The 13,628-nt window shown below is 37.3% G+C and overlaps 1 protein-coding gene across 1 annotated transcript in view; it reads left to right on the plus strand.

Annotated features, from left to right (window-relative positions):
- ascc3 (activating signal cointegrator 1 complex subunit 3) overlaps positions 1–13,628 on the plus strand; it is a 399,975-nt gene that overhangs the window by 269,929 nt on the left and 116,418 nt on the right. Inside the window, exons 31-32 of the mRNA XM_063040308.1 lie at positions 12,009–12,146; positions 12,233–12,353. Coding sequence (XP_062896378.1) covers positions 12,009–12,146; positions 12,233–12,353 — 259 coding nt within the window. The remainder of the gene's footprint in view (positions 1–12,008; positions 12,147–12,232; positions 12,354–13,628) is intronic.

Below are 13,628 nucleotides of genomic sequence, written 5' to 3' on the forward strand. Positions count from 1 at the left end.
CCTCAATCTACTTGAATTTATTTCAATGCTCCAAAATGAGCATTGCCTGTGGAAAGCCAAGTCTGACACAAAAAATGTGCAAAGGTTAGATAAGATCATGGCTTACAAATGATTATTATTGCATTTCATTTCCAGGTAAATACAGGTTTAATGGTGTGGTACTGGTATAGCACCAGGTGATTTAATTTCTGAACCTTGATGGTTGATACATAGAGTCAGACTAAGCTCCCAGGATTATATTAATCTGAACACTAAATTCAACAGCCAGAGAAAAGGTACACATGGAAATGCAATAAAGAGTAGTTTGGCTCTTCGCCCAAGACCAGGAAACTTCATATGACGGTGTAGCCACATACCACAAGAGCCAACAGTTTTGATAAGCAGTTTTGCTTCTTCATCATACCAAATTTTGATAATTCTTCTTGCAAGTTCTCTTCCTGTTTTTCCACCTTGCTACGAAAGGAGTTCATTACTCAGTGCAGAATTTCCAGATCATTCAAATCTTTGAATCATCTGGAAGTTCTGGACAGTGTACTTAAATTCTTGAATTGATTCTGAAAATCCTTTTTCAGTGTCTGCAGGTGTAAATAGTACTCTTGCATATCACCGTTTATGTAACAGAGTGCCATATTTTGTATGCAGGGAAACAGAACATTCGTCTCCCAATGCTTTGCTTATATGTTTCCAATTTTCCAATAAAATTGGACACTACACTTTTTGCATGGATTAAATTGAAATTCTCACCCTGCAGTTTCATATTTAGAATGTTTATTTTGTCATACAGATTGGCTAGGTATGCTACATCTCCACTTAAGAGGTTCAAACTTGTTTCCCAAGCTCTTGTTGGCTTTGAGGAAAGGTTCAACCACAGTGTCAAAAAGATCAACGCAGCAGCCTTTTCACAACCAACACACTTCAGTGTGAAGAAGCAAGCATTCCTCTTCATTATTATCTTGCATAACTGGCAAAATATTCTACTATTTAATGGATGAGCTTTAATTTTATAGATAGCAGATATTGCAAGAGTCATGCTTGAAAAATGTTGCTGGCTGAGGTTTTTGGCTGCAAGATGTTGACAATGAATTACACAATGGATTGCAAACAGACTTGGGATTTACTTTTTCATAAATGCCACTAAACCTGCATGACGACCTGCCATATATAGTGCTCCATCTGTTGCACAAGAAATTATGTTCCAAGTCAGAATATTTTTATCCTCAATACACGTTTTGAGCTCACTGTAGGTTGATTCTCCATTGATATATTTTAACTTTTTACAAAAGAGAATCTCATCATAAACTTTTCCATTTTTGATAAACCGTACATATGCCATTAACAATGCCTCATTGTCTCACACAGTTGACTCATCCAGTTGTATCCCAACTTTTTTTTTGTAGCTCTGTGCATAGTTGATACTTAGCGTCTTCACTCATTTCATCAATATGATGAGCTATAGAGTTATCACTCAGAGGAATTGATTTTAAAATACTGATATGCACTTTGAGAGCAGTGTTGATCACTTCTGATACAGCAGGCATCAGAAGTGCTGTTATTTTGGAAATGCTATAAGAAGCAATGAGACCACTATCATGGTAATTTTTAGCTTTCTTGGCAAATGACTCTAGTGTGCAACACTTTTCAAACGTTTCTTTCATCTTCTGCGGCTGAGTAGTACCTTAAGTAGCCTTTTCAGGATGTCTTTTACGGAAGTGTTCCTGCAACCTTGATGACTTCATGGCTTCATTAGACAGTACAGTATCACTAATAAGACATACGGTGTAATGCTAATCTGACTGCAATGGAATAAAACCATACTCCAGGTATTTAACATTGTATTGACACACTTTCTGCAGTTTCTGTTTCTTAGCAGGATTAGAATTCAGGCTTCACTGCCTTCAGACTCATAGAGATTGCGCCATATGTTTTTATCCATCCTTAACGGGGCTAAATTAAAATTAAAAATTAACACAAACTGGGAATGCCTATCAGATATTGACGAGGGCAGTGAGTTGGCACAGATGGAAGGATGGTAGCAGCACGCAAAGGAACAGCAAGCCGAAGATGAAAGCAATCACAATAGCAAAAATTATGTTGACAAGGATTTAGATTGGAATCTGAATGTTAGTCAGGATAGAGCTGGTGTTCAGCAAGCTACGTTTTAGTGTGATTGACCAATCACGCAAGGTCTCATAATTCCCAAAGATGGTTCTTGATCGCATATATGAAGCTGAGGTCACTTTGAACACCTCAAGAGGAAACCTTGGGGTTGGCAAGTTTACTGATTGGCTCTATTTCACTGTTTGGTTCCGGCCAGCATTGTGTTGTAGCGCAACCTGTTTTCAGTAGATCTATAGAGAAAGTTGAGAGAGTTTATTTGACTTACCAATTGTTGAATTGCATGAACTTGTTCCGTGCCACGAATTAAAAGAAACTGCTGGGCACCCTGGTTACTAATTTCTGCATTCCCAATAATGTCTTTTTGGTTGTTAAGGTCGGATGAGATTACCGAGTTTCAAGCGTGTTGTGACGGCGAGTTGCTCACTGCCTGCAGAGCTATGGTTCTTCCTGTGTTCCACTGTCTCATCCTTTTTATTGGAAGTGTCTGCTCTACTAATGGTCAGTCAGGTCTCGTGTTTCAAGTTAGGGTACCACTTATTTCCACCCCCCCCCCCCCATGACTTCTGTTTCCCCTAATGCCCCCTCGAGACATGTTGCCACCCCTTTTGGAATCACTGGTCTAGACTGGATGGTAGCAAGCCGTCTCTTTTTGTGCTCTATCCTCCTTAAAATAAGGCAAATATTTCATGTATTTTCCGCATTTCATGTGCAAGTTTAACCTGATCCCTCTCTACAGCTGCATTTTATAGATGCTGTCCATTTAAATAATATTCTGTTTTTCTATTCTTCCTACCTCAGTTAATAACCTGTTTCTACTCATTTTATTCCCCTCTCTCCCTCTCTACCTCTGTGTGTGTGTCTGTCTCTCTCTCTCTCTCTCTCTCTCTGCAGATTCTGCGTTCTCCTTACAACTTTTGACCTATCTTTGTAATGTAAGGAAATCGTAAAATGCCTGCTTTCTTTGGCAATTCCAGCTAAATGCTTGCTTCCCTGCTTGTATCCACCTCAACATGCCTGTTTCCTCCAGGCACTAGAGTAAGAAATGGCTGTTTTGGTCATTACACTTGTTTTCATGTGTTTGCTGTTTGCAACCCAGTTATACCTGCCTATGTGTTTTGCACATTGTTAGGCATTAGCCAGAGCATAATGGATGGGAGAAAAAGGAGCATTAGGCAGCCAAGCAACAAAATGGAATAATGGCATTGGGCTTTTGCTAGTATAACCAGAAACAGAAGCCAACCTTGTCATGGGCAATTTTCAGAGTATTGAGAATTCCACCAAGGTGTTTTTAGCTATGTAGATAGCTGGATCAGACCATTTGTGGAATGGAGTATCAGCACTAATAATAATTGGATGGATAGAAAGGCAGCATTTGTAAGATTTTTTTCATCATCCAATTTCTGAATGGGCATTGAACCCATGAACACTACCTCATTGCTTTTTTATTTCCTATTTTTTGTGTGTGTGTATATATATATATATATATATATATATATATATATATATATATATATACATACACTTAAATGTAAGTCACAGTTTGTTGTTCTATTATCATGTATTGCATTTTACTACTGTCGTGAAGTTAAATTTCACGACATATGTCAGTAATATTAAAACTGATTCAGATTCTAAATAAAAACAGAAGATGTTGGGGAAACATTCAACAAGTCAGACAACGTCTATGGAAAGACCTTGCATTCAAATTTTCACCAATTTCAGAATAAGTATTAATACAAATTTTCAAATCTTACAACCAGCATTTTGTCCTGCATCTGAGATCTTAAATCTGTAATGATTTGAAATGATGAAAATTAAATGATCAGTATTGTCAGCTTGGAACACTGTTCTGATAAGAGAGCTGAATGTCTGTTGAGTCAACTTGAAAATGTTGCCACCATTGTCCAAAAGAATTAGGATGTACAATTTGTTAATTTGGCAGTGTCTTTTTTTGCATGCCATTGCTAATTAAGATGTAGATGATGCAGATGATATAAAAATGCTGGCCCTGAGGGCATTAAGAGCCTATCATGTGATGTATCACTGGTATTGGTAAATTGGTTTATTATTGTCACATGCATCAAGGTATAGTGAAAAACTTATCTTGCATAACATCCATTACTAAGGACCCCCAGCACCCAGAGCTTGCCCTTTTCTTACTGTTATTATCAGGGAGGAGGTACAGAAGCCTGAAGGCACACACTCAACGATTCAGGAACAGCTTCTTCCCCTCTGTCATCCAATCAAAAAATGGACATTGATCCCATGAACACTACCTCACTTTTGTAATATATATTATTTCTGCTTTTGCATGATTTTTAATCTATTCATTATACATATACTGTATTTGATTGATTTATTTATTCTTCTGTATTACGTTAACTGCTTCTGCTAAGTTAACAAATTTCACAACACAGGTTGGTGATAATAAACCTGATTCTGATTCTGATCCATACAGACCAATTCATTACAGCAGTGCATTGAGGTAGTACAAAGTAAAACAATAACAGATGATGAAGTAAAGTGTTGCAGAAAAGAGAAAGTGCTCTGCATGTAGACAGTTAAGGTGCATGGTCACAATGCAGTATATTGTGAGGTCAAGAGTCATCTTATCATAATTGGGTAATTGCGGGACAGAAGCTGTCCTTGGCCTTCTAGTAAGTGCTTTCAGGCCTTTGTGTCTCCTGACCCATAGGAGGAGGAAAAGAGAGAATGTCTAGGATGGTGGGATATTTAAGTGCTGCTTGCTTTATCAAGGGAGCGAGAAGAATAGACAGAGTCTATGGAGGAGCAACTGGTTTCCATGATGTGCTTCATAATCACCAAGCCAGCAATTCTTGGAGTAAAATGATACTTGGTTGCAGAAGAAAATGTTAGGAACTTGTTCATCAGCTTGTAGTTTATTTTCCATGACACGAGTTTGGAAAACAATTAGCAAAGGGGTGATTTTAACTACAATTTAATTATGTTAATTCCTATGGCTACAATTTAAGTTGATGCTTTTAGAGGCATAAAAATAGATTCTGGAACAAGCAAAAGTGCACAATAAGTTGGATTTGTCAGGAATTCATCCCAGCAAAATATTCTTCAAACTATGCAGCTGATGCATTTGTATATGAATGCACATAACATACTTGTATAGCATGGGCTCAGAATCCATATCTTGGACTTTGTAATAAACAGTTAATAAAATATATGGTTTTAGCATCATCCTCATACTATAACTATTACAAATGCCATGGTATTTTCAATCTGCCTCATATGGTGTATTATTTCTTTTCACAGTTTCATAGATCACAAAATCATGTATGTAAATTAAAAAACACCCTAATGTTTTGTGTGTGATGCATAGCATACATTATTTTTTATTCTGAACAGATAGTATTGTGCTGATTGTAAGCTGTGATGTTTCCTGAAAATACATAACTTTTAGTTTTGTGCAACACCATTTTCATATTTATTTTATTTCATATTGGTAAGAAGCCAAATTAGCATTATTTCCAGACATCTGCTTCTTCGTCTCAAATGCTTTGAAATCAGAATCCAATTAATTAATTTGATGCAAGCATCAGCACACTGACCATGCACTTCATAATGCAACATAGAAGAAGTAAAACATTAAGGATTAGCCTCTAGAAATATATAATCCTGGACAAAATGATTAAACAAAGCCGGATACTTCGGAGTTTCCAATCTGATCATGTCATCCTGTACCCTTTCAAGTGACCCATTACATTAGATATCTCTTCTTCTTCTTCTGCCTTTCAACTCACAAGTGAGCATAGGCCATCAACAACCTCTTTCCAGATCAACCTGTCTTGTGCATGTCTCTCCAACTGTGACCATGTCATTCCCATGTAAGTATATATTGCAAGAAAAAGTTTACGAACCCTTTGCAGCTACCTGGTTTTCATCATTAATTACTCATAAAATGTGGTCTGATCTTCATCTAAGTCACAATAATAGACAAACACAATCTGCCTAAACTAATAACACGCAAACAATTGTAGTTTTCATGTCTTTATTGAACGCATTGTTAAATCATTCACAGTCCAGGCTGGGAGAAGTATGTGAACCCTTGTGTTTAACAAATGGTATAGCTTCCTCTAGCAGCAATAACCCCCACCAAACATTTCCTGTAGCTGCTGATCAGACTTGCACAATGGTGAGGAGGAATTTCAAACATACAAAACTGTTTCACTTCATCAATATTTCTGGGATACCTTGCGTGAACAGTCCTCTTCAGGTCATACCACAGCACCTCAATTAGGTTAAGGTCTGGACTCTGACTTGGCCATTCCGAACCATGATTTATTTTCTTTTTAGTTCATTCTGTTGTTAATTTACTTTTGTGTTTCTGATCATTATCTTGTTGCGTCATCCAGCTTCTATTAAGCTTCAGGTGATGGGCCGCTACCCTGACATTCTCCTGTAAAATGTTTTCATACAATTTTGAATTCATTGTTCCCTCAATGATTGCAAGCTGTCCAGGCCCTGAAGCAGCAAAGCAGCCCCAAACCATGATGTTCCTTTCACCATGCTTCACAGTTGGGATGAGGTTTTTGTGTTGGTGTACAGTGCCCTTTTTCCTCCAAACATAGCAGTGTGCACTTCTGCCAAAAAAAGTTCAACTTTTGTCTCATCTGTCCACAGAACATTGTCCCAGAAGCATTGTGGAACATCCAGCTGATCTTCTGCAAACTTGAGACGTATACCAGTGCTTTTTTTTTTGAAGAGCAGAGGTTTCTTCCGTGGTGTCCTTCCATGAACACCATTTTTGTGTTTTTCTTATAATGAACACGTGAACAGAGACTTTAGCAAGTTCTGTAGATTTCTTCAGGTCCTTTGCTGTTACCCTTGGGTTCTTTTGCATCTCTTTCAGCATTGTACGTTGTGCTCTTGCTGCAATCTTTGTAGGATGCTCACTGCTAGGGTGAGTAACAACAGTACTGAACTTCCTCCATTTGTAAACAACTTCTCTTGGTTTTGGCGGATGAACACTTTAGAAACGCTTTCGTAGCCTTTTCCAGCTTCATGCATCTCTACAATTCTTCTTCTAAGGTCCTCTGAAAGTTGTTTTGATTGAGGCATAATTTACATAAACAGATATTTCTTGAGAAGAGCAGGCTCCGTCAGTAACCTGACTTGGTGTCTCTTTTTATAGGACAGGGCACCCCTACAACTCACACCTTCAATTTCATCTCATTGATTGGAACACCTGACTCCAAATAGCTTTTGTAGAAGGTATTACCCCAGAGGTTCACATACTTTTTTGTATCTAGATTACGATTGTTTAAATGATGTAGTCAGTGTTGATGAGAAGTAGTACAATTGTTCGTGTGTTATTAGTTTAGGCAAATTATGTTTGTTTATTACTGTGACTTATATGAAGATCAGACCACATTTGATGAGTAATTATACAGAAAACCAGGTAATTGCAATGGGTTCACAAACCTTTTTCTTGCAACTGTAAATGATACACAAAAATTGGAATTCTTTCAAGCTGTCAACAAGGTGCCCCGAGATGCTTCCCATGGAATAGCAGCCATATATCTAAATAACTAAACTTATCCTTGAAAATGGAGTATCCATGTGTGAATTGTAATTTTCCAAGATATTAAAACGACTTTGGGAAAAGCAGTTAGTTTTCTGAATCACCTCCAAAAAGTGACATCCCAGAGTTTGCTAATTATTGAAATTATTGCTAATAAAACCTGCTTAGGAGAAACAGCTCTTAACTGGCTATAGCACAGACTTTGGAACAGGTAATGTGATGGCATAAAACATTAAAAAGTGATCAGGTTCGAACACCTTTGGGAACTTCATTTTTCGATGGTGATACTGGCTAGCTTTTACTGCAACTCTAGATGTGTTTAACCATGTTATCTGCAATGTCTTGTGAGATACTCTTGCATGTTGTTGGGATGCTGGTTCTAAGATTTTGACATGTTGACAATGGCTGATGACACCATGTGTGCAAATCTCAAATGTTTCACATGCAGGAAAATGGTACTGTCTGCTCCTCTGAATTGAAAGGGGTATCAAATAACCTGTATCATTCTGCTGTGTATCTTCAGCTAATATATGAGGCTTGTAAGTTCCTAAGATTCCTAGAGTGATGCCATCTGGAGGTTAGCTATCTGGCACTTTACTCTTAGTAGCATCAACCATGGCGCTGAGGTCAAGGGGGAGGTTCCAAACAAAGAGCAATCCAAGCAAGACCTCGGCTGTGGAGCTGGCAGAAGACAATGTCACCACACAACAACAGTGAAGGGAGAGGAAGGCTGCAGCAGTGAAGGGTCCCCAGTCCTCTTGTACTCCATGCGACCTTGATCCCGATTTGTCACAGACCATGTGGTATCTTATCGTTCATCAGCTTCCCCACACTAAACAAAATTACACACGTATGTTCTCCAGTAAGGGAATCCACCCTAACATCCTGGTTATGTGGATCTTAGATTTGGTTCTACAGCCACCGACCAATAAGCAACCCCTTTAGAGAACATCGTACTTTGATCACACTACTACTATACACTGCAAAGTGGATTAAGGGAGCATATGCTTCTGATGGTAGTTGGGCTTCTCATTTTAATAAGAGTGTTGTTGCAATTGCACTAATTCAGGTCTTGTGTTACTCTTTTTATTTTGGCAGTGTATATCTATATATTTGGGGATTCAGGAAATGATTAATTTTTGACTAAGTTTGGCTAAGCTACACTGAACCAAAAACTTAGGCCATTCACTTTTCTTTCTTGGTAACCTGCTGCATTATGAACATTTTGGTAAGGCTTTTTAATCTGGCACTAAACTACTACTGGAGTCCCTTAGCTACATGAACCTGATCAGTTCCCTGTGTTTTAAAGCAGCATATTATCAATGACCCCCATGAATCTAATAGCAGGTGGTTCAATAATATGTCATTTGGAGGTTGTTGAAGATGATTACTTCCCTGTCAATTCTGTGCAATAGCTTGTGTGTTGTATGACTCTTCCTGTGTTCCATCTAACTGTCCGACTCTCAGGCAGTGACAAAATAAGGGAAGGAACCATCAAAAGTTTATTATTTGCCTTTTACACCCAATAATCTACTCAGCAGTAGCTTGTACAAGTACTATTTTGTTTCAGACCTCATGGATATGATTATCCATGCAAGGGCAGAAAGATCAGGTGAAGTACAGGTGACTGCCTTTTGACATCAAGGCTGCATTTGAGCATTTGATTGAGTACAATGTGAGAGGCCTAGTAAAACTGGTCAGTTAAGAAAGGCATTCAACTGGAATTAAGCATAGCACAAAAGGTGCTGTGGTCATTGATGTGTGTGTGTGTGTGTGTGTGTGTGTTGGGGGGTGGGGGGGCTGGCATTCAGCATAGCACTGCAGGGATTCCTCAGGCAGCATCCTTGACCCAACTTCTCATGATAGTGTCTTGATCATAAAATTGAAACTGGAACCAATCAATAATGTTTGTAAAATGATCAGCCCATTCTAATTTCTCACTTTACTTCTTTTCCCACAATTCCGCTGGTAATAAAAGGAGTTCAAACTGGCATGCAATAAATCCTGGAGAACATCCAGGCTTGCACTGTTCATTGGTGATTACATTCTGCATTGCAAATGTGTCTGGCAATTGACATCTTTAGCAAAAGGGAGTTTTATCATGTTCAAGGTACTGAAAAGAGAAGAAAGCCTACGTCTTAGTTGTATCAGATACCTAGCTTGATAATGTCAGTGATTAAGGTATGGATTTTGCAATAGAACGCAAAGAAAATAGTTAAAGTATTACCAGTAATTAATTGAAAGAAATTTTTGCTATCATTTTCTTGTCGAACATACCAACAATGAAAGAGGTTCGATAAGACTCTTTCTGAGCTAAAGCTAGATATAATCAGCTTTCTTTTGAAAACTAAAATGCTGTTTTCAGATGATGTTGCCAAGGAGAGCATGTAAGTGGTGAAGGTTAAACTATTGGAGAACAGCAATAAGAATTTTGTGAGCATGAAAATAGGATTCTCTGGTGTTATGTGGGTTTCACAGTTTATCTCCAATCATCTTCTTGATGTTCATAATAATATCCTAATGATTAATTAGTTAATAGCAGTGAACTTAAGTTGTGCAGTAATTAATGATTAATAAACATTGCAGTATCTTACTCCCAATCTAACCTTGATAATATGGTAATTATTCCATGCATCTCTTATATTTAACTGCATAATTATATTTCTGCAATGATTTTTTTTATCAAAACAACATTGCTATATTTATAAAAGTTCTTTGGCAACACATAATTTACTTATTGTTATAGTTATGCATGGGTTAGTAAAGTTTAGATATGTCTGGAGCTACATGTAGTGATGATTAATGCAAACACATAACTGTCTCCTAGCAGCAGCCTGGGTTTCCTGCTGTTAACAACACAGCAGATTCATTAAGCAGGTAGCAGCCTCCCGACTAGGAACTTTTCCAATTTGTATGACAGATCCTTGGGTATTGCATACAGGAAAGAATGGCCACAATCAATGTACGTAAATGAAAATAGAATCATCTGTGCTGCAAGAATTAATCCTTACCCAGTGAGAAGGGTGCAGTATTTATGCAGTTGTGTGTGGTGATGTATTAGAAAGAGGATGTTTAGACACTGCCTCCCAACCCGAAAGTGACCCATTTGTTTCTGTTTTTTCAATGAATCCTCATTCCATACCAGTATTTAACACATTATACTGTATGATTGAATTGTATTTAATAATCTGCTTTGTAAAACCTTATTGAAAATTTTACATCAAAATACCTTGTTGCCTCTTTCATAACTATGATTCCAATATTTCTATTGGGGGTTATACTTGTTACCTTCTAATTAGTGGGAATCATTATAGAATAAGTAGAATATAAAAAGATTATTATTAGCACTTCCACTATTTCCATAACTGCCAACTTCAAAATATCAAGATACAGGAAAAAGAGAGTTTGGTCCAATTTTGTTTGTTCCATTGACAAAATGATTGATTATATCCCTGATAGATAGAGTAGAGCAGAGTAGTGTGTCTTCAAAACCCAGAGGATATTACCTAAACATATCAGCAATCAATGCAGAAATCTGAGATACTGCCTTCAACTCTAACAGAACCACTCTAGGAAGAGCAGGAGTAAAAGTTTGCAGCTATATAACAGAATGTGTGTTGAAGTACTTAGCTCATTCCTGAATGTTTCTCCATTTGAGCCTATTTGTCCAGGAACTTGTATATGTTAATGTATCAGTGGGTGGAATTGTAAAATAAATGTATTAATGCATAGGTGATCACAGATAGGAATCCTATCACAGTTGCCTTCCCCATAGTTCCAGGGACTCAGGCTTAATACTGATTGTCAGGTACTGTCTATGGCCTTGATCACATGGATTTCCACTCTGCTTCATTTTCCTCCTAACTCCTTAGAATATCCATGGTAGTTAACTAACTTTTGCACCACCCCTTGGTGTAGAAAAGTGGCACAAGAACCAAAAGAGAGTTGGTGATATATTTTCAGTAAATAAATTTGCAGGTTTATTGAAAAGGAACGGGAATGGGATTGATAAGATTGGTCTGCTGGGTGCTCATTTGACCCAATGGGCAAAGTACTTCCCTTTTATGCTGTAACGAGTCAGTAAATTCCCTTTGGGACAATGTAAAATATTGCCGGTTTCAAATCATTCTGAATTTTTATCAGAACTTGAGTTTTTATAATGCAGTTACTGCAGAATGAATCATTATTTAAAGGATTATAACTTCAAAGGATCTATATTTGCTCAGCTGTAAATAGAACAGCAAATAAAGAGCTATCAGAATTGTGATTCCTTAAGGATCTGGTGATAGAGAAAGTATTTTTGAACTAAAATGTGTTCTGTTGTTTATCTTTATAGATGAATGATATAATTGAGATGGTGAAAGATTCTAATCTAAAACTGACCTTAGCCTTTGGTATTGGACTACATCATGCTGGACTGCATGAGTATGACCGAAAACATGTAGAAGAACTGTTTGTTAATTGCAAGATTCAAGTGAGCAGCTTCTCATGATATCCTGTTTATTTCATTATTTTTAAATTGGAATGAATTTGATTCTGTTTGTGCTTTTACTATTATAGGTTCTTATTGCCACAAGCACTTTGGCTTGGGGAGTTAACTTTCCTGCTCACCTTGTCATTGTAAAAGGTACAGAGTATTATGATGGAAAAACAAGACGTTACGTGGACTTTGCAATTACAGGTGGGCTGCTCAAATATGGTGGTGACCTCATCTTTCTCTTCTGATATTTGTTACATGTTTTTTTCTTAGTATTTCCCAATTATTTTATTTAAAGAGATTAAGTAATTGAAAAAGCCTACTAAAGCTTTTGCTTTCTCATACACCATTGATGCATGACATTTGGGTATTAGGCCTTATTGGAGTCAAGGGATCTTCCTATTCAGCAATTCTGGTGCAAGTAAACAAGAAGAAGATCTTAACTTCTTTCCAGACTTACAGTGCTACAAGCTAGCTATCTAAAAATCCAACTGTTGATTTATGAAATTTTGGCATCTTTCAAAAAAATTGCATTCCACACTTTGTAATTAGCTAAATCTTCCTACAACCAATTTGCAATTGCCACATTGTCAATACTGGCTGCAAGCAACAAAAACATACTGCTTTGCTTCTTTCAGCGATCCAATGATTTGGTAATGTCTGAAGCTTTTTCCTCATTTCCAAATAATTACCTAAAGTCATTTGGCATAACTATAGAGTCAAACAGTACAGAAGCAGACTCTTCAGTGCTTTGTGCTCATGGCAACCATTAATCTATGGAGAATAATTCCATTTACCAGCACTTGTACCATAGCATTCTATGTGTTGATGTTTCCATTGCTCATTTCAATACTACTTAGATACTGTGAGAGTATCTGCTTCCATCACTCATTCAGGCATTCCGTTGCAAAATCCAACTACCATCACAATGAAAAAAGCTCTTTCTCAACCTCCTGCCTATTTCCTTTAGTTTTACATACATCTGCTATAGGGAAAAGGTTTCTAATAATCTACCTTATCTATGCCACTTCTAATTTTGTATACTTCATTCAGATCCTCGCTCAATCTCCTCTGTTCCAATGGAAACAAACTCTGCCTATACAGTCTTTAATATAACCAAAATGATGCATCCCCAGCAACATTCTGTTAAATCTCTGCATCCACTCCAGAGTGGTCATGTCTTTTCTATAGTGTTGTGACCAGAAATGTATGCATTACTCCAGCTATGGCCTAACAATGTTTTCAGAAGTTGTATCCCTTCTCTTATATTCTGTGCCCTGGCTAATGAAGACAAGAATCCTCTACACCTTCACTATCCAATTCTACTTGTGCTACCAGCTTCAAGTATCTTTGCACTTGTATACCTTCTAATCAGGCAGGATCTCCCCTAACAAAATCATACTGACTCTTTGATTAATCCTTGCGTAAATACATAAATGATTGCCTAAATGATTAATCCTAAATACAGTTTATCGTTAT

The sequence above is a fragment of the Mobula hypostoma genome, chromosome 2, assembly GCF_963921235.1.
Source record: "Mobula hypostoma chromosome 2, sMobHyp1.1, whole genome shotgun sequence".
In the NCBI taxonomy this organism is placed as follows: Eukaryota; Metazoa; Chordata; class Chondrichthyes; order Myliobatiformes; family Myliobatidae; genus Mobula; species Mobula hypostoma.